The sequence below is a fragment of the Lepus europaeus genome, chromosome 20, assembly GCF_033115175.1.
Source record: "Lepus europaeus isolate LE1 chromosome 20, mLepTim1.pri, whole genome shotgun sequence".
NCBI classification, from domain to species: Eukaryota; Metazoa; Chordata; class Mammalia; order Lagomorpha; family Leporidae; genus Lepus; species Lepus europaeus.
The window spans coordinates 3619226-3644921 of NC_084846.1; the positions used below are offsets into that span (position 1 = coordinate 3619226).

Genomic DNA, 25696 nt, shown 5'->3' on the forward strand with positions numbered 1-25696 from the left:
GCCTGAAAGATTAACTAAACAAGTTAATTCGTCAAACTCTTCTAATATTAACCCTACACCAGAGCCTACATCCGGCCCTGAGGATATTTTCCCCTTGTGTTTACAGGAATGAAAAGACCCGGCTGGACTCTACTGGGACTCATTACAGGACTCCTTGTTATTGTCGGCATTGTTGCCATTGTTATTATTTGTGTGTCTTCTCTTTATTCTCTCTTCCCCTGCCACATTTCCTGAGGGCTCACTGATTAACCCCTCTGAAGGGCCCTAACAAAATGTCCCTCTTCCTTGCTCTCCTGATAATGGCAATCTACACCATCCATTGGGCTCCACCAGTCTTTGCAGGGTTGGACGACCCTCAGGCCATTCAAAAACTCCTTCAACAGCATGACCCTTGTATCTGCTCGAGGGGCATAATAGTATCACTCCCACAAACATCAACCTCCTATGGATCCCGAGTCCTCAATCGTAAGCCTCATTTTACACATGACTGTGGAGATAAAACCGCATATCGGGCTGCCACAGATTCCAAGTGGCACTGTATTCTCAAACCTAAACTAGACTCTTCCCGCCCTGGGGATCAATGCCCATCAGAATGCAGTAGTACTATCCATTACTCTGTGCACTCCTCCTGTTATACTCAGTATCAAACCTGTAATGAGGGGAATGAACATTTATTGTTTGCCACTATAACAGGAGATCATGGGGGAACATTTGGAGGAGACTTATCTTCTTCACGCCTCAGCTCTCCTCCCTGCCCCCCTAAGGGACAAGTGGCCTGCTGGTACCCTATAGCCCCTGTGGGAGTGTCTGATGGTGGAGGCCCTCAGGATACCCTTACACAATTAAAAACACAAAAAACACTCAAAACCCTATTTGAGAGCCTTTACCCTTCCCTTCAATACCACCCCCTGGCTAAAGTTCTTCCAGATGAAATGAAGACTTGGATGTCAATACCATCGATATCCTTATCAACACCCATAAACTGCTTAATCTCTCTGCCCCAGACCTTGCAAAAGGCTACTGGCTCTGTTTACACCTGGGACCCCCCCTCCCTCTTGGCATTTTTCTGCCACTTAATGATACCCTTGGGTTTAATATCTCCTTTGGTTGCCCCCCTATACAGCCTTTTCCTGTTCTTCCTGTCCCAATGGAAAATATCACTTGCCTTTATAAATCTCCTAACAATAATTCCTTCGATATCGATGTAGGCCTTGCTCCTTTCTGCACAAATAGTATAACAGTAGATTACCCTCTTTATGTCCCTAATTCCACCGTTTTGTATGTAGGAATAATTTAGCTTATACCATTTTGCCAACAAATTGGACCGGTAATCGCATGCATGCTATGCTTCTTCCCAATGTAGAAATTATTGATGGAAATACCCCTGTCCCTATTCCCTCCTTTGATTATATTGCAGGAAGGCAAAGGCGAGCTATTCAACTTATTCCCTTATTGGCCACATTGGGAATTTCCACAGCTGTGGTTACAGGATCCACAGGACTGGGAATCGTGGTCCAAAAATATAGAGAATTGTCCCAACAACTTATTAATGATGTACAAACCCTATCCACCACCATTCAGGACCTTCAAGATCAAATTGATTCCCTAGCGGAAGTGGTTTTACAAAATCGTAGAGGCTTAGACTTGCTTACCACTGAACAGGGAGGTATTTGCTTGGCTTTACAGGAAAAATGCTGTTTTTATGCTAACAATCCGGCATTGTTCGTGATAAAATCAAGACACTTCAAAAAAATCTGGAGCGTCGTCGACGTGCCATGGCTGAAAATCCCTTTTGGACGGGATGGAATGGACTGCTTCCCTATTTGCTACCACTTTTAGGCCCCATTGCTGGTTTGCTTGTTACATTATCTGTAGGTCCTTGTCTTTTCAATAAGCTGATGACTTTTATCAGACAGCAAGTAGATAATTTAGCGGCCAGACCGATTCAAATACATTACCAAAGTCTGGCCATGAAAGATCCACTGGAAAACGTTGTCTCTCTCTCCAGCTGGTGAGGTGTGGCCAGTAAAGTCACGGTCGCTCCAACAACTGACTCTCCCCTTCAGTCTGCCGCTGCCCCAGTCGGGAGCCCAGGAAGGGTCCCAGGCTTATCAATTAAATGAGCAGTAAGCCAATGACGGGCACCTTCCTGGAACCTCACCCACCTAAGACAGGAGTCCTTGGGGACTGGCAAGGATATCCAATGACGGGTAAGAGGTGCTGGAGCTCTGGGTCGATTCCTAAGACAGGCACTGCTCGTTCATCACACTTGGCCTAACCGGTAGCCATTTCTGTTTAATTGATAAGAAAGGGGGAGATGTTGGGGACCGAGCAACATGTGGCCTCTTATCAGTAAACTACTGAAGTAGAGCTAAGCAGCCCAGGCCGGAAAGTACTGATAACGCCACCCTGTGTCTTAAGAGTTTATGACCATATCAAATATGAGTGATTGCAGTGTAAGTAAATTGATTAAGGAAATAGATATTAATTCAATATTCTCAAATTCAGGGATAGCTGCTCATATAGATGACATTATTATTTATATCTTTGCTAGTCAGCTGAGGTTAGTTTCACACAATTACTTTTTCTTTTATTTCAAGAATTCCTCAGCTGTGTTTATTTTTTAATAAGTCTAAGAGGAAAGAGAAAAATCACCCACTCAGCTGGGGCTGGTTTGGGACAGAACAGATGCCCAGAAATAAATGCACATAGGTGACAGGGAACCAATACTTGATCTGTCACCACTGCCTGACAGAGTCTGAATTACTGAGAAGTTGGGGTCAGGAGCTGGAGCCAACGTTTGAACTCAGACACTCTACTGAGGACATGGTCATCATAATCACTAGGCTAAAATGCCTGCTATCCATTTTGTTAAAAAACAGAGAGAAATCAGCTGGGGTGCTAGATTTCCACAGCATTTGTTTGTCATAGACCAAGAGTTCTGAGATGAGTAGCTGTGAGAGACCACAGTACAGCAGAAACTGCTGAGTGGGAGACCACTAAAGATGGGAGCACAGTGACAGTGAGCCTGGCTATAGAAAATACAAGTGAAGCCACTGCCCTCTCCTACAGATTTGGGAAGCGTATGTACCTTGATATAATCTATTCTTACTCTTAATCATGAAGTCATAAAATACTGATTTTAAAATGATGTTAGCCATTGGAATTGACAAAGATTTCTGGAAAGGACCCTAGAGGTACAGGCAATAAAAGCCAAAATTGACAAATGGGATTACACCAAATTGAGAAGCTTCTGCACTGCAAAAGAATCAATCAGCAAAGTGAAGAGACCCTGACAGAATGGGAGAAATTATTTGCAAACTATGCAACTGATAAAAGATTAATAACCAGAATACACAAAGAGCTCAAGAAACTTAACAACAACAAAACAACCCAATGAAGAAATGGGCAAAACACTTAAACAAACATTTTTCAAAAGAGGAAATCCAAATGGCCAACAGACACATGAAAAAAATTCTCAGGATCATTAGCCATCAGGGAAATGTAAACCAAAACCACAATGAGGTTTCACCTCACCCCAGTTAGGATGGCTTTCATATGGAAATCAACAAACAACAAATACTGGTGAGGATGTGTGCAAAAAGGTACCCTAATCTACTGTTGGTGGGAATGTAAGCTGGTAAAGCGGCTATATAAAACAGTATGGAGAACCAGTTTATACCAGTTACAATGTGGAAAAAAATGAATGTCCTGCTGTGGACAAGTAGATAAAATGAATATGGTAGACAGAAAGACAAATATCACAGATTCTCCCTAAAATGTGCGAGCTAACTTTAAAATAATCATAAGATGAAAATAAAAAAAACCACTTGGAGATACGATGACTTTGAACAGCCCTTTTCTCAATTGTTGAGGAACGTTTTATTTTTTCATACTATTTGTTGAACTCTTATTTAGTATAGAATTAATCTTATGTGTATAATGTTAATTGAAAATAGATCTTGAAAAGATAGTTTAATAAAAGTGGAGTTACTGTAGTCTCAGGAAAAGGCTCAGAAAAAAATTGCAGAGGAAACCCTTCCGAATCTAGTGGATGTGACCCAGAGGACCTACGGGGAGAGCAAGGATGCCCATGGCATGGATGCTGAGGTGTGGAGTCTGCATGCCAGCACTAGAAGGGGAATTGAGACAAAAACCTCAGTAACCGAGTCATTGGTAGGGAAAGGCAGAAAGAGCCTAGAGGGAAGGCTTGAAGCCCCACTGGGGAAAGTTCACCAGGCTGACTGGAGGAGAGAAAAAAAATGAATAAATAAGGGGAACTGGCACAGACACTAGCCTCTCTCTCCACTCAGCTTACAAAACCAAGCAAGACAAAGAGCAGGCACCATTTTGGACATACAAAGCAGCGCCTGCCATCAGCCAAGCAGAAAAACCTGACTCTGGTGGGGAGAAATAACTGGAGATTAGAACCTAGTGAAAGTGTGGAGCTAATGAACTGAGACTGTGAAAATCTAAAGTTGGGTGAGAGAACTCACTGAGTACACAAACTCAGTAACCTTGGCAACCTGGTGAGAGACTGTGGAGAAATTTGAGACCACACCGAGGGCTACATAGACCCTTTGTGTGGTCCTTGGGATAGATCAGACTAATACCCACAGGGGCCAGATTTCATACATCAACTACCTTAAATTCCACTCAGCTGTGCAGAATTACTTCCCTTCTGAGTCAGAAGAAAAAAGAGAGAGAGAGAGAGAGAGCGAGCACGCGCAAGAGAGAGAACAACCTGGGTGAATCAACTTTGGCACAACCTTAACCCTGAAGAACCAGAGCTCTCTGGCCACACCCATCACAGCCTCTAAAGATCCATCAAAAGCAGACAGTTCACTTAATCTAGTCATAGTATAATGAGAAAAAACACCACAGTGAAGAAACCAAAGAATATCTCAACAATGCCAAACAACAAATGCAGAAACCGAGGTGACAAGAACAAGGAAGACACTATGATGCCCCCAAATGAAAGACACACCAATTCAAGATTATGAAGATGATGAGATAGAAGAATGGAAGAAGCGGATCTCAAAAAATTGATAAGAACATTAAGAAGTTCTCAAAAACAAATTCTTGAACTACAGAAATCTTGACAGGATAGAAAATCTCTCTCATGAAAATGAAATATTAAGGAGGAATAAAGTGAAGTTGGCGAACCCTAAAGGCTTCCATAGCCTTGGCAACTCATGACTAGAGCCTAGGGAGATTATTGACTCCATAAACAAGAATGTCAAATTGTTAAGTCAACAACAGGAGTCACTGTGTACTTACATCTCATGTGGGATCTGTCCTTAATGTGTTGTCCAATGTGAAGTAATGCTATAACTAGTACCGAAACAGTATTTTTATACTTTGTGTTTCTGTGTGGGTGCAAACTGATGAGATCTTTACTAATTTTATACTGAATCGATCTTCTGTATATAAAGAGAATTGAAAAAAAAATAACCCTGGTGTTAAATTGGAAATTGCATAGAAAATTAATCAATTTTTAAAAAATATCATGTAGGATCTCTGTCCTTAATGTGCTGTACATTGTGATTTAATGCTATAACTAGTACTCCAACAGTATTTTTCAATTTGTGATGCTATGTGGGTGCAAACTGTTGAAATCTTAACTTAATATATACTAAACTGATCTTCTGTATATAAAGAGAATTGAAAATGAATCTTGATGTGAATGGAAGGGGAGAGGGAGCGGGAAAGGGGAGGGTTGCAGGTGGGAGGGAAGTTATGGGGGGGAAGCCATTGTAATCCATAAGCTGTACTTTGGAAATTTATATTCATTAAATAAAAGTTTAAAAAAATGAAAGAAAGCAACTAGTAGAACATGAAACTGTGATAGTGAGGAGAAATCATAATGAAATGAAGAATTCAATAGATCAAATGACAAACACATTAGAGAGCCTTAAAAACAGAATGGGTGAAGCAAAAGAGAGAATACCAGACTTAGAAGACAGAGAACAGGAAAGTATACAGTCAAACCAAAGAAAAGAAGAGGAAATCAGAAATCTAAAAAATATTGTCAGGAATCTACAGGATACTATTAAAAAACCCAACATTCAGGTTCTAGGAGTTCCTGAAGGCATGGAGAGGGAGAAAGGATTAGAAGGCCTTTTAGTGAGATACTAGTAGAAAATTTCCCTGGTTTGGAGGACAGAGACATCCTAGTACAGGAAGCTCATAGAACCCCTAATAAACATGACCAAAAGAGATCCTCACCAGGACATGTTGTAATTAAACTCACCACAGTGGAACATAAAGAAAAGATCTTAAAATGTGCAAGAGAGAAATGTCAGATTACTCTCAGAGGATCTCCAATTAGACTCACAGCTGACTTCTCATCAGAAACCCTACAGGCTAGGAGGAAATGGTGAGATATAGCCAAGGTACTAAGAGAGAAAAACTGCCAGCCCAGAATATTATATCCTGCAAAGCTCTCTATTGTGAATGAAGGTGAAATAAAGACCTTTCATAGCAAACAGAAATTGAAAGAATTCGTCACCACTCGTCCAGCTTAAAGATGTACTACACACAGAAACACAGAAACACGGTCACCAATATGAAAGAAGGTGAAGGAAGAAAACCTCACAGTAAAAGATCACAGGAAGCTCAAAGCATATACTAGAAAATATCTTTGGGAAAATGGCAGGGCAAAGTCACTACTTATCAATAGTCACATTGAACCTTAATGTACTCAACTCTCCAGTTAAAAGACACCGACTGGCTGAATGGATTAAGGAACAAACTCATCTATTTGCCGCCTACAAGAAACTTATCTTTCCAAGAAAGATGCATGCAGACTGAAAGTGAAAGGTTGGAAAAAGATATTCCATGCCAACAGAAATGAAAAAAAAAGCAGGTGTAGTCATATTAATATCAGACAAAATAAAGTTTAACACAAAAACTGTTAAAAGAGACAAAAGAGGGTCACTATATAATGATTAAGGGTTCAATTCAACAGGAAGATGTAACTATTATAAATGTATATGCACCTAATTACAGGGCACCGGTTTATTTAAAAGATATGTTAATGGACTTAAAGGGAGACTTAGATTCCAATACAGTAGTACTGGGGGACTTCAATACTCCACTATCAGAAATAGACAGATCAACCAGACAGAAGATCAACAAGGAAACAGCAGATTTAATTGACACTATTGCCCAAATGGATCTAACAGGTATCTACAGAACTTCCAATCCTACATTTAAAGATTTTACATTCTTCTCAGCAGTGCATGTAACCTTCTCTAGGATTGACCACATACTAGGCCATAAAGCAAGTCTCAACAAATTCAAAAGCATTAGAATTATACCATGCAGCTTCTCAGACCACAGTGGAATGAAGGTGGAAATTAGCAACTCAGGAATCCCTAGAGAGTATGCAAACACATGGAGACTGAACAACATGCTCCTGAATGAACACTGGGTCATAGAAGAAATAAAAAACTTTCTGGAAGTAAATGAGGATAATAACACAACATATCAAAACTTATGGGATTTGGCAAAAGCAGTGTTGAGAGGAAAGTTTATAGCAATAGGTGCCTACATCAAGAAATTGGAAAGGCACCAAATAGATGAGCTTTCAAATCATCTCAAGGATCTAGAAAAACTGCAGCAAACCAGAACCAAATCTAGTAGGGAAGAGGAATAATTTATCAGAGAAGAAATCAACAGGATTGAATAAAAAAAATTACAAAAAATCAACCAAGTGAAGAGCTGGTTTTTTGAAAAAAAAAATGAATAAAATTGACACACTATTGGCTCAACTAACTAAAAAAAGAAGAGAAAAGATCCAAATCAATAAAATCAGAGATGAAAAAGGAAATGTAACAATATACCACAAAAATAAAAAGAATAATCAGAAATTACTACAAAGAGTTGTATGCCAGCAAACAGGGAAATCTATCAGAAATGTATAGATTCCTGGATACATGCAATCTATCTAAATTGAATCATGAAGACATAGAAAACCTAAACTGACCAATAACTGACACAGAAATTGAAACACTAATAAAGGCCCTCCCAACAATGAAAAGCCCAGGACCAGATGGATTCACTGCGGAATTCTACCAGACATTTAAATAACTAACTCCATTTATTCTCCAACTATTCAGAACAATTGAAAAATATGGACTCCTCCCAAATTCTTTCTATGAAGCTAGCATCAACTTAATCCCTAAGTCAGAGAAAGATGCAGCATTGAAAGAAAATTACAGACCAATATCCCTGATGAACATAGATGCAAAAATACTCAATAAAATTCTTGCCAATAGAATACAACAGCAGATCAGAAAAATCATCCACCCAGACCGGGTTGGATTTATCCCTGGTATGCAGAGATGGTTCAATGTTCGCAAAACAATCAACGTGATACACCACATTAACAGACTGCAGAAGAAAAACCATATGATTCTCTCAATAGACACAGAGAAAGCATTCGATAAAATACAACACCCTTTCATGATGAAAACTCTAAGCAAGCTGGGTATGGAAGGAACATTCCTCAATATAATCAAAGCAATTTATGAAAAACCCACGGCCAACATCCTATTGAATGGGGGAAAGTTGGAAGCATTTCCGCTGAGATCTGGTACCAGACAGGGATGCCCACTCTCATCACTGCTATTCAACATACTTCTGGAAGATTTAGCCAGAGCCATCAGGCAAGGAAAAGAAATTAAAGGGATACAAATTGGGAAGGAAGAAGTCAAACTATCCCTCTTTGCAGATGATATATTTCTTTACTTAGGAGATCCAAAGAACTCTACTAAGAGACAATTGGAACTCATACAAGAGTCTGGCAAAGTAGCAGGATATAAAATCAATGCAAAAAATCAACAGCTTTTGTACACACAGGCAATGCCACAGCTGAGAAAGAACTGCTAAGATCAATCCCATTCACAATAGCTACAAAAACAATCAAATACCTTGGAATAAACTTAACTAAGGATGTTAAAGATCTCTATGATGAGAATTACAAAATCATATTTAAAGAAATAGAAGAGGATACAAAAAATGCAAAAATCTTCCATAGTCATGGATTGGAAGATTCAGTATCATCAAAATTTCCATTCTCCCAAAAGCAATTTATAGATTCAATGCAATACCAATCAAGATACCGAAGACATTCTTCTCAGATCTAGAAAAAATAATGCTGAAATTCATGTGGAGGCACAGGAGACCTTGAATAGCTAAAGCAATTTTGTACAACAAAAACAAAGCCAGAGGCATCACAATGCCAGATTTCAGGACATACTACAGGGCAGTTGTAATCAAAACAGTATTGTGCTGGTACAGAAACATTGGGTAGACCAATGGGACAGAATAGAAACACCAGAAATCAATCAAAACATCTACAGCCAACTTATATTTGATCAAGGCTCTAAAACCAATTCCTGGAGCAAGGACAGTCTATTCAATAAATGGTGCTGGGAAAACTGGATTTCCATGTGCAGAAGCATGAAGCAAGACCCCTACCTTACACCTTACACAAAAATCCACTCAACATGGATTAAAGACCTAAATCTATGACATGGCACCATCAAATATTAGAGAACATTGGAGAAACCCTGCAAGATATTGGCACTGGCAAAGACTTCCTGGAAAAGACCCTAGAAGTGCAGACAGTCAAAGCCAAAATTATCATTTGGGATTGCATCAAATTGAGAAGTTTCTCTATGGCAAAAGAAACAGGAGAGTGAAGAGGCAACCAACAGAATGGGAAAAATATTTACAAACTATGCAACAGATAAAGGATTAATAACCAGAATCTACATAGAGATCAAGAAAATCCACAACATCAAAACAAACAACCCACTTAAGAGATGGGCCAAGGACCTCAATAGACATTTTACAAAAGAGGAAATCCAAATGGCCAACAGACACGTGAAAAAATGTTCAAGATCACTAGCAATCAGGGAAATGCAAATGAAAACCACAATGAAGTTTCACCTCACCCTGGTGAGAATGGCTCACATTCAGAAATCTACCAACAATAGATGCTGGAGAGGATGTGGGGAATAGGGACACTAACCCACTGTTGGTGGGCATGTACACAGGTAAAGCCACTATGGAAGTCAGTCTGGAGATTCCTCAGTAACCTCAATATAACCCTACCATACAACCCAGCCATCCCACTCCTTGGAATTTACCCAAAGGAAATTAAATTGGTTAATAAAAAAGCTGTCTGCACCTTAATGTTTATTGCAGCTCAATTCACAATAGCTAAGACCTGGAATCAACCTAAATTCCCAACAACAGTAGACTGGATAAAGAAATTATGGGATATGTACTCTACAGAATACTATACAGCAGTCAAAAACAATGAAATCCGGTCATTGGCAATAAAATGGAGGAATCTGGAAAAATTATGCTGAGTGAAATAAGCCAGTCCAAATGGGGAAATATAATATATTCTCCCTGATTGGTGACAACTAACTGAGCACCAAAGGGGAAACCTGTTGAAGTGAAATGGACACTATGAGAAACAGTGACTTGATCTGCCCTTGCTCTGACTGTTGATGAACAACTTAATACTTTATCCTTCCTAGTATTTTTTGTTTGTTCTACTTAATGGTATTTGTTTAATTCTGTAATTAATACTCAGTTATTCTTAAGTGTTGAAACTTAAATGAAAAGTGATTCCTGTTAAATATAAGAATGGGAATAAGAGAGGGAAGAAATGTACAATTTGGGACATGCTCAAGCTGACTTGCCCCAAACAGTAGAGTTAGAAACATACCAGCGGATTCCAATTCAATCCCATCAAGGTGGCATGTAGCAATGCCATCTCACTAGTCCAAGTGATCAATTTCTGTTCACAATTGATCATAATGATAGGACCAAGAGTCAAAGGGATCACATAAACAAGACTAGTGTTTGAAAATACTAACTGATAGAATAAAGTGAGAGAACAATCCAACATGGGAAGCGGGATACACAGCAGACTCATAGAATGGTGGATGTCCTAAAGAGCACTCTGGCCTCAGAATCAGCCTTTAAGGCATTCAGATCCAGCTAAAAAGTCCATGAGAGTATTTTAGGCATGGAAAGCCAAGACACTCTGGAAAATAAAAAAATATTGACCTAAATGAAAGATCTCCACGAGTGATGTCCCAGTGGAAAGAGCAGGTCATCAAAGAAGGAGGTACCTTTCTCTGAAGGGAGGAAAGAACTTCCACTTTGACTATGAACTCGTCTAAATATGATCAGAGTTGGTGAACTCAAAAGGCTTCCATAGCCTTTGCAACTCATGACAAGAGCCTAGGGTGATTACTGATGCCATAAACAAGAGTGTCAATTTGTTAAGTCAACAACAGGAGTCACTGTGCACTTACTCCTCATGTAGGATCTCTGTCCTTAATGTGCTGTGCATTGTGATTTAATGCTATAACTAGTACTCCAACAGCATTTTTCAATTTGTGTTGCTATGTGGGTGCAAACTGTTGAAATCTTTACTTAATATATACTAAACTGATCTTCTGTATATAAAGAGAATTGAAAGTGAATCTTGATGTGAATGGAAGGGGAGAGGGAACGGGAAAGGGGAGGGTTGCAGGTGGGAGGGAAGTTATGGGGGGGAAGCCATTGTAATCCATAAGCTGTACTTTGGAAATTTATATTCATTAAATAGAATTTAAAAAAAAGAAAATTGATCTTAGTGTAAAGTAGGAATGGACATTGGAGAGGAAGGAGGAAGAAGGGTGTGGAGAATCACAATGGTCCTAAAATTGTATTTATGAAATGTTTGATATTTAGATACCTTAAATAAAAGTGTTCTGGGGAAATAAAAGAAAAATTCATTTTGGCTATGAAATAAAAAGAAATTAAAGGAAAGCTAAATGTCTGTGTGTATCATTTTGGCTGAAAATATAATGTTTTGCCATACTTAGTTTTAAATCGTTGTGGAATAAATTATTAAGAACTACATGGTAGCTTTGGGATCCACAAGGAGAGAAGGCCTATACTTCTAGAAATTCAGAGACCATACCTGCACTTCTGGGGAAGAAAAGTCCTTGTGAAGGTCCACCAGCTGCCTAAAGGTCAACCCACAAGGATCAGACCTGCCTCAACCTTATCCTCCATGCCCTGTATCTATAAAAGGAGCCCTTCCAACTTCTGATGCTCTGTTGGGGCTGGGGAACCTTGCCCAGGAGCAGAATCCCAATAAAAGTTTGTGAATTAATTGATTCATCTGCCTGGGAAGATTTGTTATTTGCCAGACACCTTCCACTGCACACTACTATAGCATGAATGTTCAAAAGCTATTTTAAAATTTGCTATATATAAGGGAAGTTGAACATTTTTCATTGGATTATCATTTATATCCCCTGCCTATATACCTGCAGAACTATGGTCTTCTTGCTTGGTATTTGTTGAACACTTTATTTAGTGCAGCATTAAGCCTTTGAGTCAAATGAAAACTAAAACTATATTATCTCAAAATAACAAATAAAATATTACTAGGTTGAGCAATAAAATGAATCAATAAAATTATAAAACAGAATGATAAAAATCTGTAAGATGGAAAGTTATACAGTTTGAAAAAGAAATAAATGATGCCTGCTGCAATGTGGATGGGTTTGAAGCCAGACTCCTATGCTACATATTGATCAGAATTATTCAGAGAAGGGAAACTCAGAGAAACTAAAGAAGATGATTGGTTGCATGATATGAGTTTGAAACTGACTTCTTATTGCATCAAGAAATTTTATAGGGTGATGAAAATGCCTTCAATCCACTTAGAGAAGACCATTGCACGAATGTGTGAACATACTATGCACAATCTGAATGTTCAATATGAATATGCATGTACTTAAATGATTTTGACTTATCCAGTTTAAAATTGGTTCATCTTAGCTATGAGAATTTCAGATTAATCAAAACAACATTGTGTCCCATGTGCAAGTGGAAAAATAAAACTTAAAACAAAGACAAAATAAAAAACCAATATATTGATGAAAGAACATACAGTTAATGATTCGGTGCCATGTTTAAATGAATATTCCATATATGTTTGATAAAGACTTAATTTCAAAATAGCTCAACAATGAGAATTTATTAAGATATTTTGGGCAACACAATATCTCTACAGAGGAACACTGTATGACCAAGCACCTCCTGTGTCTGGAAAAGGAATCTCACTTAAATGACAATGTCAACAAAGAGATGACAAGCACTCAATAGCCAGGGCAAACAGAACATAAAGCATGTATAATTAGATGTTTTAGCAAATATGAACAATTACATTGTCTGTACATTGATAAAAAATATAAATTAATTCAGTCTCCACCATTTTGGGGATAGCGTTTTAATATAAAATAACATTGTTGTTGTAGCCTGGATGGAAATTTACATCATAATTTATTTTTACTCAATATAACAATTTTCTCTAAACTCCATTACTAACACTGAGAGGGAGAGAAACACAAGTTTAGTGACACAGACAGAGAGACCTTACATTCAATGCCTCAAACCTCTACAACCCCCATGCCTGTCCTGGGCTGAGGCTACAACCAACAACAGGCAGTCAGACCCTAGTTTTCCACATCGGTGGCCAGGACCAAGTTAACATGAAGATTCAACACTTCCTTCAAGGGTCCCCAGGAGTCAGAAGTCCATGTCAGGAGCCAAAGCCAAAACTCAAAATTTATGCCATGTACTCAGAATGCTAGGATAATGTCCAATATAAGAAGTTTTTAAAGGAAAAATCAATTTTGTTTCCTTCATATTTCTGGAATGCTATTTCAGATTCTTGGTATTAAACTCTAAATATATGATAATAAAACAAGTGGAAACATTTTAGAATCCTTTAGAACTTGCTTTTTTCTTTAAGCCTTTCAAAGTGTTTTTCTCAGGTCTTATAAGAATAACATAGCACTTGGGAAAAAAGATGCAGCCCAGGAGCCCTGCACTGGAGGCCAAGATGGAGAAGATCTCCACAGCCACCATCACCTTCCCCTTGGTGCTGTGGTAGACAGGCAGGAAGGTTACCCAGACACTGCAGAACACCAGCATGCTGAACGTCAGGAACTTGGCTTCATTGAACGTGTCAGGCAGATTCCTGGCTAGGAAAGCCACAGTGAAGCTGGCCAGGGCCAAGGAGCCCAGGTAGCCCAGGACACAGTAGAAGGCAGTGACCGAGCCCTTGTTGCACACCAGGATGATGTGGTCAGGCTCAGAGTGTGTATCTAACTCAATAAAAGGAGGATAGGTTCCCAACCAGATGCCACAGAGAGCCAGTTGGATCAAGGAGCAGATGGGAATAACAGAGTTATATGCTCCTGATACCAGCAATCTCCTCATTGTTCTTCCAGGTTTTGTAACCTTGAAGGCCAGAATCACAGTGATGGTCTTGGCCAGCACAGTGGAAACAGCCACTGTGAACACAAGGCCAAATGCTATTTGCCGGAGGAGGCAGGTGGCTGTGTTGGGACGGCCAATGAAGAGTAAGGAGCAGAGGAAGCACAGGAGGAGGGTGATAAGCAGGATGTAGCTGAGGGTCCTGTTATTGGCCTTGACGGTGGGAGTGTCTCGGTGCTTCACAAAGACCCAGAGGACCACAGCTGTGAGGACAGAGAAGCACAGAGCCATGCAGGCCAGAGCCATCCCCAGGGATTCTTCAAAGGCTAAGAAGGTCACCAGTTTAGGGAGGCAGCGACTTCTTTCCTGGTTTGGGTACTCATCGTCTGAGCACTGCATGCACTGCTTTGCATCTGAGGAAGGAGAAATACTGAATTTTTACTTTGCAGAAAGTTTGAATTTTTTCCTGTTGTCGAAAATGGTCAACTCTGCAATGCCAGTGGGAACTTGTGATGTATACCAGGGCACACCCAATCAAGTTTCTGCATTGCTGACCAGGGAGCATGCCCATTGGCAGATTGGAATAAACTCATTCAAACAACAGCTTCAGGAGATGGGGGCTCTGTTAACGCATCCTGTGACACAGTGCTATTTCCACGAGCATGGATGCTTTTCAGCCTTTGTCTGTACTATCTCCTAAGTCAGCCTCATGTCACATCTTGTATCTCCATGCTTCAGACACAGAAATAAATAACCCAAACCTCCCAAGATAACCTTACCATCATCAATACTCCAATTGTTAGCATTTTCTGACTGCATGCTACTTGATATCTGCAGAAAAAGTCTTTCCTCATTTTATATTTTTATTTCCTTGGGAACCTTGTTTCAATTTTAATGTAATCTTGAGGTGCATTTTTATCAAATAAGCAACATTTGGATTTGAACAGAGGTGTTTTTTAAAATAAAGAAATTTGAGTGCAATTGATGTTTTATCAAGTTATTGATTGAGAAATTAGATATTTTTCAAGTTAGTACGTAGTATAAATTAATTTCAAAATGAATTTATTAATACATTAAATTCTCAGGGTCACAGCAAGTGCATGTAATTACTATAACATAATTCTTACCAATTCTCATGTTAGTCTGATATTAATAAAAGCAGAAGAGCTAACATTCCATTCACTGGTACGATTTTAAGACACTTTCTTTTCTCCATCCCACCTCTACCTTCCTCCATCCCTCCCTTCCATCCTTTCTTTTTTCTCTTTTCCTTCCTTCTTTTCTTCTTTTTCTTAATTCTTTCCTTCATTCCTTTTTATTTTTTGAAATAGCATATTTTAAATTTACATTATAGTCAAAGACTTAAAACTCCACTAAGTCAAGAATTCAACAAGTAAAAATTAATAAGACTATAGTTCAGTGGGAATGGAGGCAAAGGCTATAAACCATAACCAAAACAAAGTGTCCATTTCACTTATACATACTAAATTTTAAAATAATCACAGAAACTCTGAGTAATTTTTTATTTTGTATTTTTTGAACTTTTCACTCATTTTCATGAAATCATGGCTTGTTACCCCATTGTTCTTGTGGATGGTGGGGAAAAACGTCAGCTCTGGACACCATGTTGTCTGTCTTGAAATAACATTTTGGTGCCAGTACTGCAAGAAATAAGTCATAGAGACAAGTCAATGAATGGACTTAGTTAAATACAGAAGATGGGCTCTGGCGTTGTGGCATAGTAGGTAAAGCTGCCTCCTGCAATGCCAGCATCCCATATGGGCCCCGGTTCAAGTCCTGGCTTCTCCACTTCCAATCCAGCACTGTTATGGCCTGGGGAAGCAATAGAGAATGGCCCAAGTCCTTGGTTGGGCCCCTGCACCCACATGAGAGACCCAGAAGAAGCTCCTGGTTTCTGGCTTTGGATCAGCGCCACCCTGGCTGTAGGGGCCAAATGGAGAGTGAACCAACAGATGGAAGACTCTCTCTCTCTCTCTCTCTCTCTCTGCCTCTCCTTTTCTCTGTCAATCTGCTTTTTAAATAAATAAACAAATCATAAAAATACAGATGATGGTATTGGCATCTGGCTATACTTGTCACAAGGTTTTGATTTAGGTTTTGTAGATGATACTTCTTCAACCACACAAGATCCCAATGTAATTTAGAGTCAATCTTCCTGGCTTTCTTATCTTGAAATACCCATTTCTCCTCTTGGGGTCTCCAGAGGTTCTGTCTTCAATCTCAGATACTTTCCACAGTATTTGCACATACAAGCAAGTATTGTTTTACAGCATGCTTCCAGAATTAGTTTTTTTTAAAATTCTTTTTACTTGTTATTGAATTTTTGTTAAAAAAAGCATGGGTTAACTCTGTTCTGTTATCTTCTCCATGTCCAAAACTATTTATTTCCTCTAGGAAGTGAATAAAGCCAAATGGTTGCTACTGCTAACACAATGGGAATTGAGATGCTCTTTTGGAGGAAATCAAATCATTACTAGGTCTATTTCTAATATTTTGAAAAAAGAAATTATTTCTCAATGAAGCCTTGCATAGTTTTTGCATTCTCAGTACATTTGGTTTGATAGGTAATTCTTTTTATGTTTGTTTTGTTCAAAAAATTTTAATGAGTATGCCAAACTATATATTATAGCAGGATGTGATATTCATACTTCATCTTGAATCTTTCCTTTAATAAATTCTAGAAATCTAAATGTAACTGTGGTCCTAATTAGACATCCTTAATACCATGCACAAGATTAATGAAAGTTCAGGAGGGAATACGGTATTTCCACGATGACATACAAGCGCTTGCTCTGTGCTTATGTGTTTGTAAAGATGAATTGGTTTCACAATCTACAGGCACCAATAGAAAGTCTTGATTATTATACATCCTGCATTTCTCAGCCGCAATATAGCAGGTTCCACCTGCAAATCTCAGATGATGACTCATCTAACGTGCTGTGATGTGCTAAAGTTGACTTTCTAGAATGAGCACCACCAGACAACAGCTTAAACATAAAGAAATAGCTGTAGTGATATAAGTGGATATATTGAATTAACAGTACATGTGTGCATAGAGAAAATGATGCACTAAAAACTCACTGGTTCCTACTGAAACTCTTTGGTTTCCCTTTTGTGGAGAATTAATTAGGACCGTAAATTATGGATTGGAAATTTTCTACCTGTCTGATTGGCAATTTCTCTCTCGGGACACAAAACACAAGTATAGCAGCAGATAGGTCTTCCTTCCTGTGACATTTTCCTGAATCCAGGCCCACAGCTCTGGCTACACACAGATTGAGGAGTCTGAAAGAAAAAGAGAAGCATGGTCATGGTTTGGTTTATTATCAGCCACCGTGAAGGATGTCAGTAGAGCCCTCCTCACTCATAACACCTTGGTCTTCAATTGAAAGTCATAACTATATCCCCTCCTCCTATACCTGTGGTCAATACCTAGATATCCATTTCAGTATTTCAACTATTACCATTCCTGTTTCACTAACCCTATTTCCCAAGGATTACAAAAGAACCTGATCATTTCACACTTAATCTCCTCACAAGACTATTCACGGATCTCTCTATGGGTATTCCGTGTCAAAAGAGAATCATACCACTTTGAATGCAGCAGGCCACTCTATCATCTCTTCATTGATAAGTAAGCTTTGTTCATGTGGATTCTTGGAGGAAAACTCTCCAATTTTAACAAGCAAACGAAGACCACTAGGAAAATTCACAACGTTCTGGATATAGTAATGCGCCATGTGGTTTCTTGTTTCATGGAAGGATACATCATCTCCAGCGCTGTTTTTAAATTGGATTTTCCTCAGAAATGGATGGAGCTGGAGGACAGATATAATTGAAATACAGAGCACATCCAAATTAGTTGTTGTAAGTGAGATGCTCTAAACAAGCCACCGTTGTTGTCTTCTGCATTCAGATTTTCCATGTGGTAGAACATTAGTTTTCTTTGGATGGTTAAACATCTCCTGGGTTCAGGTACTCCTCTGCTCCCTCAACAAAACATCAAAGAGTGATTGTCCCCAATCAGAAAACTATAGTTTTTTGGTCCAGAGGTTGACTGGAGCATAGGCTCTATTGCAGCCTTGGTCATGAAAGATTGGTTGGAGCTTTGTGGGATTTAACTCTATTGTTACTGGTTTGGAAACACATAGATGGCTACTGAAATAACTTGATAGGTGTTGTGATATATCACAGGTGTGTATCTACATAAGTTCTTCATAAGGTTCAAAATATAGTTGATGATTAGTGTATTTTGGTTGGGGAAAAATTAGAGATTTATGCATGATTGTTTCATAAGATATTTTCCATCAAGAGACTCAAGACAACTGGTAACACCTCAGAGGTCCATATTTATAAATATGTACATTATGTACATTACATATATCAGCAATATACCTTATACCTTATAAGGTATACCTTAACACAGGTTGAACGTGGTACAACATCGTGTTCTTCCTTTCTTTGGTTTTGGGTCACTTATTGTGATGACTGTGACTATCTTTGACATATCAGGTAGTATGGTATGACTAAAGCCAAAATTTCAAATCTATGAAAGCTTATTATGTTTTATATAGTATGTGTTAACCTTGGACCTTCTAGATCACAACACACCTGCTATGGAATACAACTAAGTTCTTATTTTTTAAACAATTATCACTTAATTCTTAAGCAATGTAGAGGACAAAATTTACAGATAATTCAAAATTATATCTATGGAAGCCTTCTTGAAAAATTCATTTCCTTTACCAAGGTTTGACTCTGATCATGTAGATTATAAAATACGCTTCTTATGAGTAAAATACAATTAATTTATGAAGTAAACTTTCTCATGTTAATTTTTGCATATACATTTTACCTTTTCTACATATCACACTTATTTAATTTATTCTGCAAATTTATGAATGTATTTGTCCTTTGCACACACAAACAGAAGTTCCTAAATACATTCTATATATAGGGAATGGATTATGTAAGCTAGGGTTAAAACCTAGACAGATTCATCTGTAATCCAGAGGGGATACACTGTGCTTACGTGCATCCTCAGTAGTCTCATATGTAAGACATGGGACTACAGTCCATGCTCCCTGATTGCTGCAGAGTTTGTAAGGACAGTTGGTCTAACATGCTTTATTTCCCATCCATTTCCTATCATATTTAGGATATTATGTGAAATCCATTTCTATTTTCACAAGAAGTATCTTATCTCATTAAGGGCTTAGGCCACAGATTATACAGAATTATAGATCAATTTATTAATTGATAATCAATTATTGATCTAAAATTAATCAGTTACATAATAGTTAATTATATATAATAATTAATTTTATACTATACTATATTATATAATTATATAATGTATATAATTAATTTATATTTATCTATAATTAATCAATTATAGATTTGATCAATATTTGCAACAAAATACATGGAACTGAAGATCACTATTCTGAGTGAGATACTGCAGGCCCAGGAAGGAAATATCAGATGTTTTTCTGATTTGTTCAAGTTAATATACAGAGTACAAACACTGTGATGATATCCTAGCATGTTGTTTCCATGAAGCATACCATGTATATGATATATACCCTAATTTCCCTTTATTAGGAACATTGTCATTAATCCCTCACCTTTTTAAATTAATAGTCCTATTCCAAGAAAAAGCTGTATATATGAATATATATATATATATATATATATATATATATATATATAAAGTATCTACATGTGATGCATATGTAGCAGGATGCCAAAATTGTTAAATTTTACAAATGAAAGATGAATAGAAATGAAAATAATTGGTCAATATGTCTTTTTTGGACCTGTATAAATGCCAAAGAATATTAGGGCATGGCAACTTTTTATCTGTTAAGTTTACTCATGTGTTTCATTGTATACTTTACAGTATTTCAGCCAGCATTAAAAACTTTTCTGATATGATTTCTGATTAGAAAGTAAAGATTCAAAATCTACAGTGACTGAAATTTCCAGCCAAAGCCAACAATCACCAAAAGAAAGAGCCCATATTCTTTTGTACCTAATCTCTCTGAACTTGAGATGAAAAGCAGGGTCATGATGCTGCACCTCAATAAAACATCTCTAGATTCCATCAAGTGGCCAGTGCCTGTTCTGTTCTAAGGGAGGTTTACCTGCCAGGGAAGAATCATGGGCTGGGCTGCTTCTCCTGGAGATCCCATTTCTACTTTCTCCAAAAGCATTTTATGGAGGACATGAGCCACTGTGTAGACAGCATTGTAGACTAAATAGCTGGAGTCAGATATGGTCAGCAAGTCAATATGTCCTGGAAGAAACTCTAAGGAGGTATTTGGTGAGCAGGTTCCAATATGTCCACAAAATGATCCTTCAAGTGAGCAGTCTAGATGGAAAAGCCATAATTTACTGAAGTAAAAGTCTTCTGGGTAGTGGGAAGGGTTTGACATCTTGACAAAATGTTTAAGGCCAGGGATTTCTTCCTTGCGGGGTGAAAATGAGAAGCCTCCATGCAGAGAGTGCAACATGTGGTTTGTCTCAGACATAACAAGATCCCACTTTGATGTCAAGATCCACACCTTCCCCATGGTTAAAAAGGACTCCACTGAAATGTCCACAATGATGAGACCTCTTACATCACCGTAGAGTATATGCACATTTGCAGATGAAGCTCCGATGCTACTCATGAAAGTGAGATCACTATCCCCATACAACTTCTTTGTGACAGGGAGCTTAACTGTAAAGGCCACACAGATACCTTTCTTGAGCATCTCTGCTTCAAAGTACTGAAGGAACTGCTCTCCTTTCATGTCATCAGACACAAAGAGCGCCACCCACGTCCAGCCAAAATGCAGCAACAAAGAGATCATTCCATGGCCCAAAGAGCTGTCACTGGTGGCCATCTGATAGAGTGAGGGAAACTGGTCCTTATCATTTAGCATGGGGTCAAAAGGGCCATAGGTGAGCTGAAAGCAAAGAAAAACATGATCAAATGTTTGTGAGATTTGTCTTATCTCTCTTGGAAATGAGTGAAAAAAAAATCTCCCCAAGGTGAGCTTTAAGTAGGTTACTATTGTGTGAAAATAAAAAGTGCAGTGAGATGAAAAATCTTGCTATATCGACCACAGAGAAGGCTATGCTTCACATGCACATTTCTTTAGGTGAATAAATGTGACTCCTCATCCTTAGCTTTAAAGAAAATCTGTCATTTTCTGTATGCTCTTCGTGTCCTGCAGTGGGGCCTGAGGAATAAGGAACTTTGGATCCTGCTTCACCCAGCCAGTGGTCTTTCCCACATCCTTGCCCAGGGTGACTGGTGGAGCAGAGCCACCTTCTCCATTGTAGATAACTTTAGACAGAAATCTCTACTGTGTTGATCTCTTGGTATTTGGTGTACATTGATTACCACAGGAATCCTGCATTGTCTCCAAGAATACAATCACCAACCATCTTTGATTTGGGGCAAAATAACTTTTCCAAAACAGAAACTTCTGCTCACCATGTGGCCTATGTTTGGCAGGCACATTTTCTTGTGTAGTGTGTCCCTGGGGAAGTATTTTTGAGATACTGGTGCAGACCTAGGGAGGAAGTGATAATGTCTCAAGTCATTGGGTCATGGAATTCATGTGGAATGACTTCCTGGTTCTGCACATCTGCTATGGCAGACTCAGCCCAACATCATGGCAGACATTTGGTGAGCTAACCAGCAGAGCTGGTTATATTGGAGCTCCTTGTCTGCCTGGCTGCTTCGCTGTCTCCTGAACATTGGATTCAATGTCAACATGTTTGATATGTAGAGTTGTATATGGCATGGCCACTGAGAATGTGAAAAAAAAATCAATCTGTGTGCTTGTGACTAATTAAGATTGAAAACATGATTGGTTGAGCTCCAGTATAACTGGATATGAGTCTCAACACTCCATGGTGGAGCCAGCCTTGTGGCACTGTGTGTTAGCCTACAAATGATGACGCCAGCATCCAATTTTAAATTGTCAGTTCAAGTTCTGATCTATTTGCCTGCCAATGTGCCTAAGGATTCAGCAATGTATGACACAAGTGCTAGGCCCCTTTCTACCATGTGGTATAACTGGAATGGGATAGTGGCTGCTGGCTGCTGGCTGCTAGCTGCTGGCTGGCTCGGATCTAGCTGTTGTGGGAATTTGGGGAGTGACCCTGTGGATAGGAGATCCACCCCACCACTGTGTGTATGTGTATGTGTATGTGCCTTTCCTTCTTTCTCCATTGCTTTGCCATTTAGATAAAGAAATATAAAGTCTTCTTGAAAATATTTTTTCACTGTTACACTCAGTGTTTTCCCAAAGAGAACCAAGAGGTATATCTCCATATACATTAGTCCTAGATCTCTGGGTGCCACCTGAGACAGTGTCCTAGGATGGGGCATGTTTGTGTGCTGTGGACATTTTTTTTGAGGCATAGAGGTGAGACTATTAGACAGTCAATGCTTCCAGCAGGTGGGAGATGGTTACACAGGCCCTAGACAGGAATATTAAGAATATAGTCAGCATACCCTGCTATTTGCCTTTATTCCTTATCCTTCCCCTGTTAATAATCTCATGTCCCTGAAAAATCCATGGGATCATTCCTATAGCATGGTGGAATATGTACACTCAGCTGCCCCATTTCCATTTTTCAGAGGTGAGAGAATGGTGTTGGAGGAGATTCAACTATTGTTCTCCAAATTCACAACTCATTTACCTGTGGGGTTTTGTAGAGCTCCAAAAGTGTTGCAAACTCAACAGACAATGCTGATGTGGTTCCAGCAATGATGGCAACATGTCTTCCTTGTTTATGGCAGCTGTAGTTAGGAAAAGCCAGATTCATCCCAATCAACCAATACACTAAGTTCAATAAGGTATACTGTTCACTGGCAAAGGCATTGAAGAATTTGAAACCCAGGGTCAGGTTGGGGAGTAGCTGGGGGTCCTTATTGATCTCCTGGATGGCAAAGCGGAAGGCCAGCACGTATTGGTAGTTCTTCCACAGCCACCTAAAGAGCATCAGGGAGAAGGTTCAGAGCATGGAATTCAGAGCAACAACACAGCCATGCCCTGAGGCAGCAGTGGTCAGACTCAGGCTGCCACTCAGTTGTGCCACAGCTGTTGAACATGGAGGAGGTGTGAGGGAGGTTCCAAGTGCTTTAGAAGATCATGGCAGGGTCCTTGGACTCCTCTGAAGCAAACCATGTCTATGATCACTCTCACCTTCATGAACCCTCTAGGGAATCTTTGATGTGTTCCAACCTAAGGACAACACCCAGGAGCAAGCATTTCTGTTTTCAGTAATTTCTGGAGTAGGCTGAATACCACCTGACTCATCAGTTGTCCAAAATTTTAGAACATTCTCAGGGCCACCTAAGCTGTTTTTCCCTGGTCCTCACTTTAATTTTCTACTCTAATATTTTGCTTTGCTCAAATCAGATTTAACATTTTGTTTTCCTTGAATGTAAACATTTGACTCCTGAAATCTCTCAGATAATTGGTGATGATTGCTTAGTTTCCATTTATTTTTTCTCTATTGAATTCACATTTGTCATTTCATATTTTACACTTGTATGTTGCCTCCTGTTTTCTATATATGTTCTTAAAATTGTTATTAATATGAAGATTTCATATATTTCATAGATACAATCCTAAGAGGATAACCATATGTCCCTCCCTCAATTATCCCTCCTTTTTTCTCTTTTTTCATTTAATCTTTGCTATAACATAATCTCAATATACTCTATAATCACAACATATATCTTAAGTGAAAATAGGATTTCTGAGAATTTAGGAACTCTCACATTTTATGAGAGAGTGGATGGTCTATTTCCTCACTATGGGTTTATTTTTTCTTCTTCCCTTGGAATTCTTTTGAACTTTTATAGCTTATTACATTTCTTCCATAATTTGAAAGCTAAGAAAATTCATACATGTTAATAAGTTACCTGGGACTCAATATATTCATCCAATCATTCCTTTAGCTGCTTTGCATTGGATATTATGTTTTTTTTTGGGCTTAATTAAGAGTTTGTCATTTATCCTTATACTCAATATTATAATACACATTCAAAAAGTTTCTAATTGACAGTGCTTTATTTTTAGCTGAACAGTATTTATTGGGTCAGACAGTGCTGTACATGTTGTTCTTATATGTGGAGTTTAAAATTTAATTTTGTCCTCCAGGTAAAAGTCAGCATTCTATACACACTTAATCCAAGGAGATTTTCAGATATGTCGAGGACTTACTTGTTAAAAATGAAGTCAACCTGGCACAGAAATTATGCTACTGTCATGTGTCCAAAGCTTAAATTTATTTATTTGAATAGTAAATTAAAACCATTGAATAAACTTTTTTTTCTTTTACACATTTAGTCTTAGTAATAGAATTTTTTATTGTGAAGGGCATACTGCATACACCCTGGGTTATTTACAGCATGTGCTATCAGCTGAACGTTGACTAGCTTAATTCTTTTTTTTTTTCCTGAATGCAAAGTTGTGAGTTGTTAAGTACAGAACCTGGCATGCAGACTTATTATTTTAAGTAAATAGGAGTGTCTGACACCAAAGCAGACCTAGATATTAAGATATTTTGAGAAAAGTACACTAAATGTTGTTGCAAGCCACAACATGGGTAAAACAGGAAAACACGGTGCACTGCAAGATGTCAGTCAGAAAAGACCATGAAGGATATGAATCAGTTCACATGGGGGGGTTATAGCAGACTGATTCTCAGACACACAAGACGGGTGGTATGGACTAGGAGAGAAAGAATGAAAAATGTAGAAACACTGAAAAGGACTATGGGGATTTCTGAATGGGTGATGAACATCAACAGGTTTATCAGCAATGAGTTGGTAACTCTTTTAAAAATCTTGATAAAAGACTTTATCTCATTATTCAATGATGTACCCCAATCATCTCAGAAAAATATGCAGTTTATTAAATGAAATTGATCGTTAGAGTATTACATACAGTCACACAAAATGAATGCCAAATTAAAGGCCAAACACTGGGTAAACAAGTGTGGGATCTGCACATAAAATAACTCCTCTTAGGCAAATAACAACACATCTTCCATCAGCTTTAAGGGAGTTCAGTCATGGTATTGAAGCTGGAGCTTGAAGCCAAAGTCCACAAAGAATTAATCATCTGGCCCATATTAACTAAAGGAGATTAAAGCATACGCAATTTTATTTTAGAGTGTGAAGAGCACATGAGGGCTGGCATGTCTGCACAAACAAGGGTGACCAGACACTTTTCTACCTGGGGAACAGAAGGCAGAGCAAAGCCTGTCCTCCTCTTTTTGGCATGGGCTGACCTCACCCTGAGATCATGAACAAGGCAGGTCCTCACTGTCTCCCAGTGTCCCTGAGATG

The 25696-nt window shown here is 38.6% G+C and overlaps 1 protein-coding gene across 1 annotated transcript; it reads right to left on the minus strand.

The window, feature by feature from the left end:
• Positions 1 to 13809: 13809 nt before the first annotated feature.
• LOC133750017 (vomeronasal type-2 receptor 116-like) lies at positions 13810 to 23337 on the minus strand. Its single transcript, XM_062179404.1, has 5 exons — positions 23035 to 23337; positions 20478 to 21284; positions 17922 to 18149; positions 17493 to 17616; positions 13810 to 14723 (listed from the first exon to the last, which is right to left on the minus strand). The coding sequence occupies exons 1-5, from the start codon at positions 23335 to 23337 to the stop codon at positions 13810 to 13812; spliced, it is 2376 nt and encodes a 791-aa protein (XP_062035388.1).
• Positions 23338 to 25696: the final 2359 nt, after the last annotated feature.

Excerpts from the sequence above, each read along its gene's own strand:
- LOC133750017 (XM_062179404.1), bottom strand. The coding sequence starts at position 23,337 with ATGCTCTTTAGGTGGCTGTGGAAGAACTACCAATACGTGCTGGCCTTC. Across the intron at positions 18,150-20,477 it reads CCATGATTCTTCCCTGGCAG|CTCCATCCATTTCTGAGGAA; the intron begins GTAAACCTCCCT and ends TCTGTCCTCCAG. Across the intron at positions 17,617-17,921 it reads GGCCTGCTGCATTCAAAGTG|ACTCCTCAATCTGTGTGTAG; the intron begins GTATGATTCTCT and ends TTTTTCTTTCAG.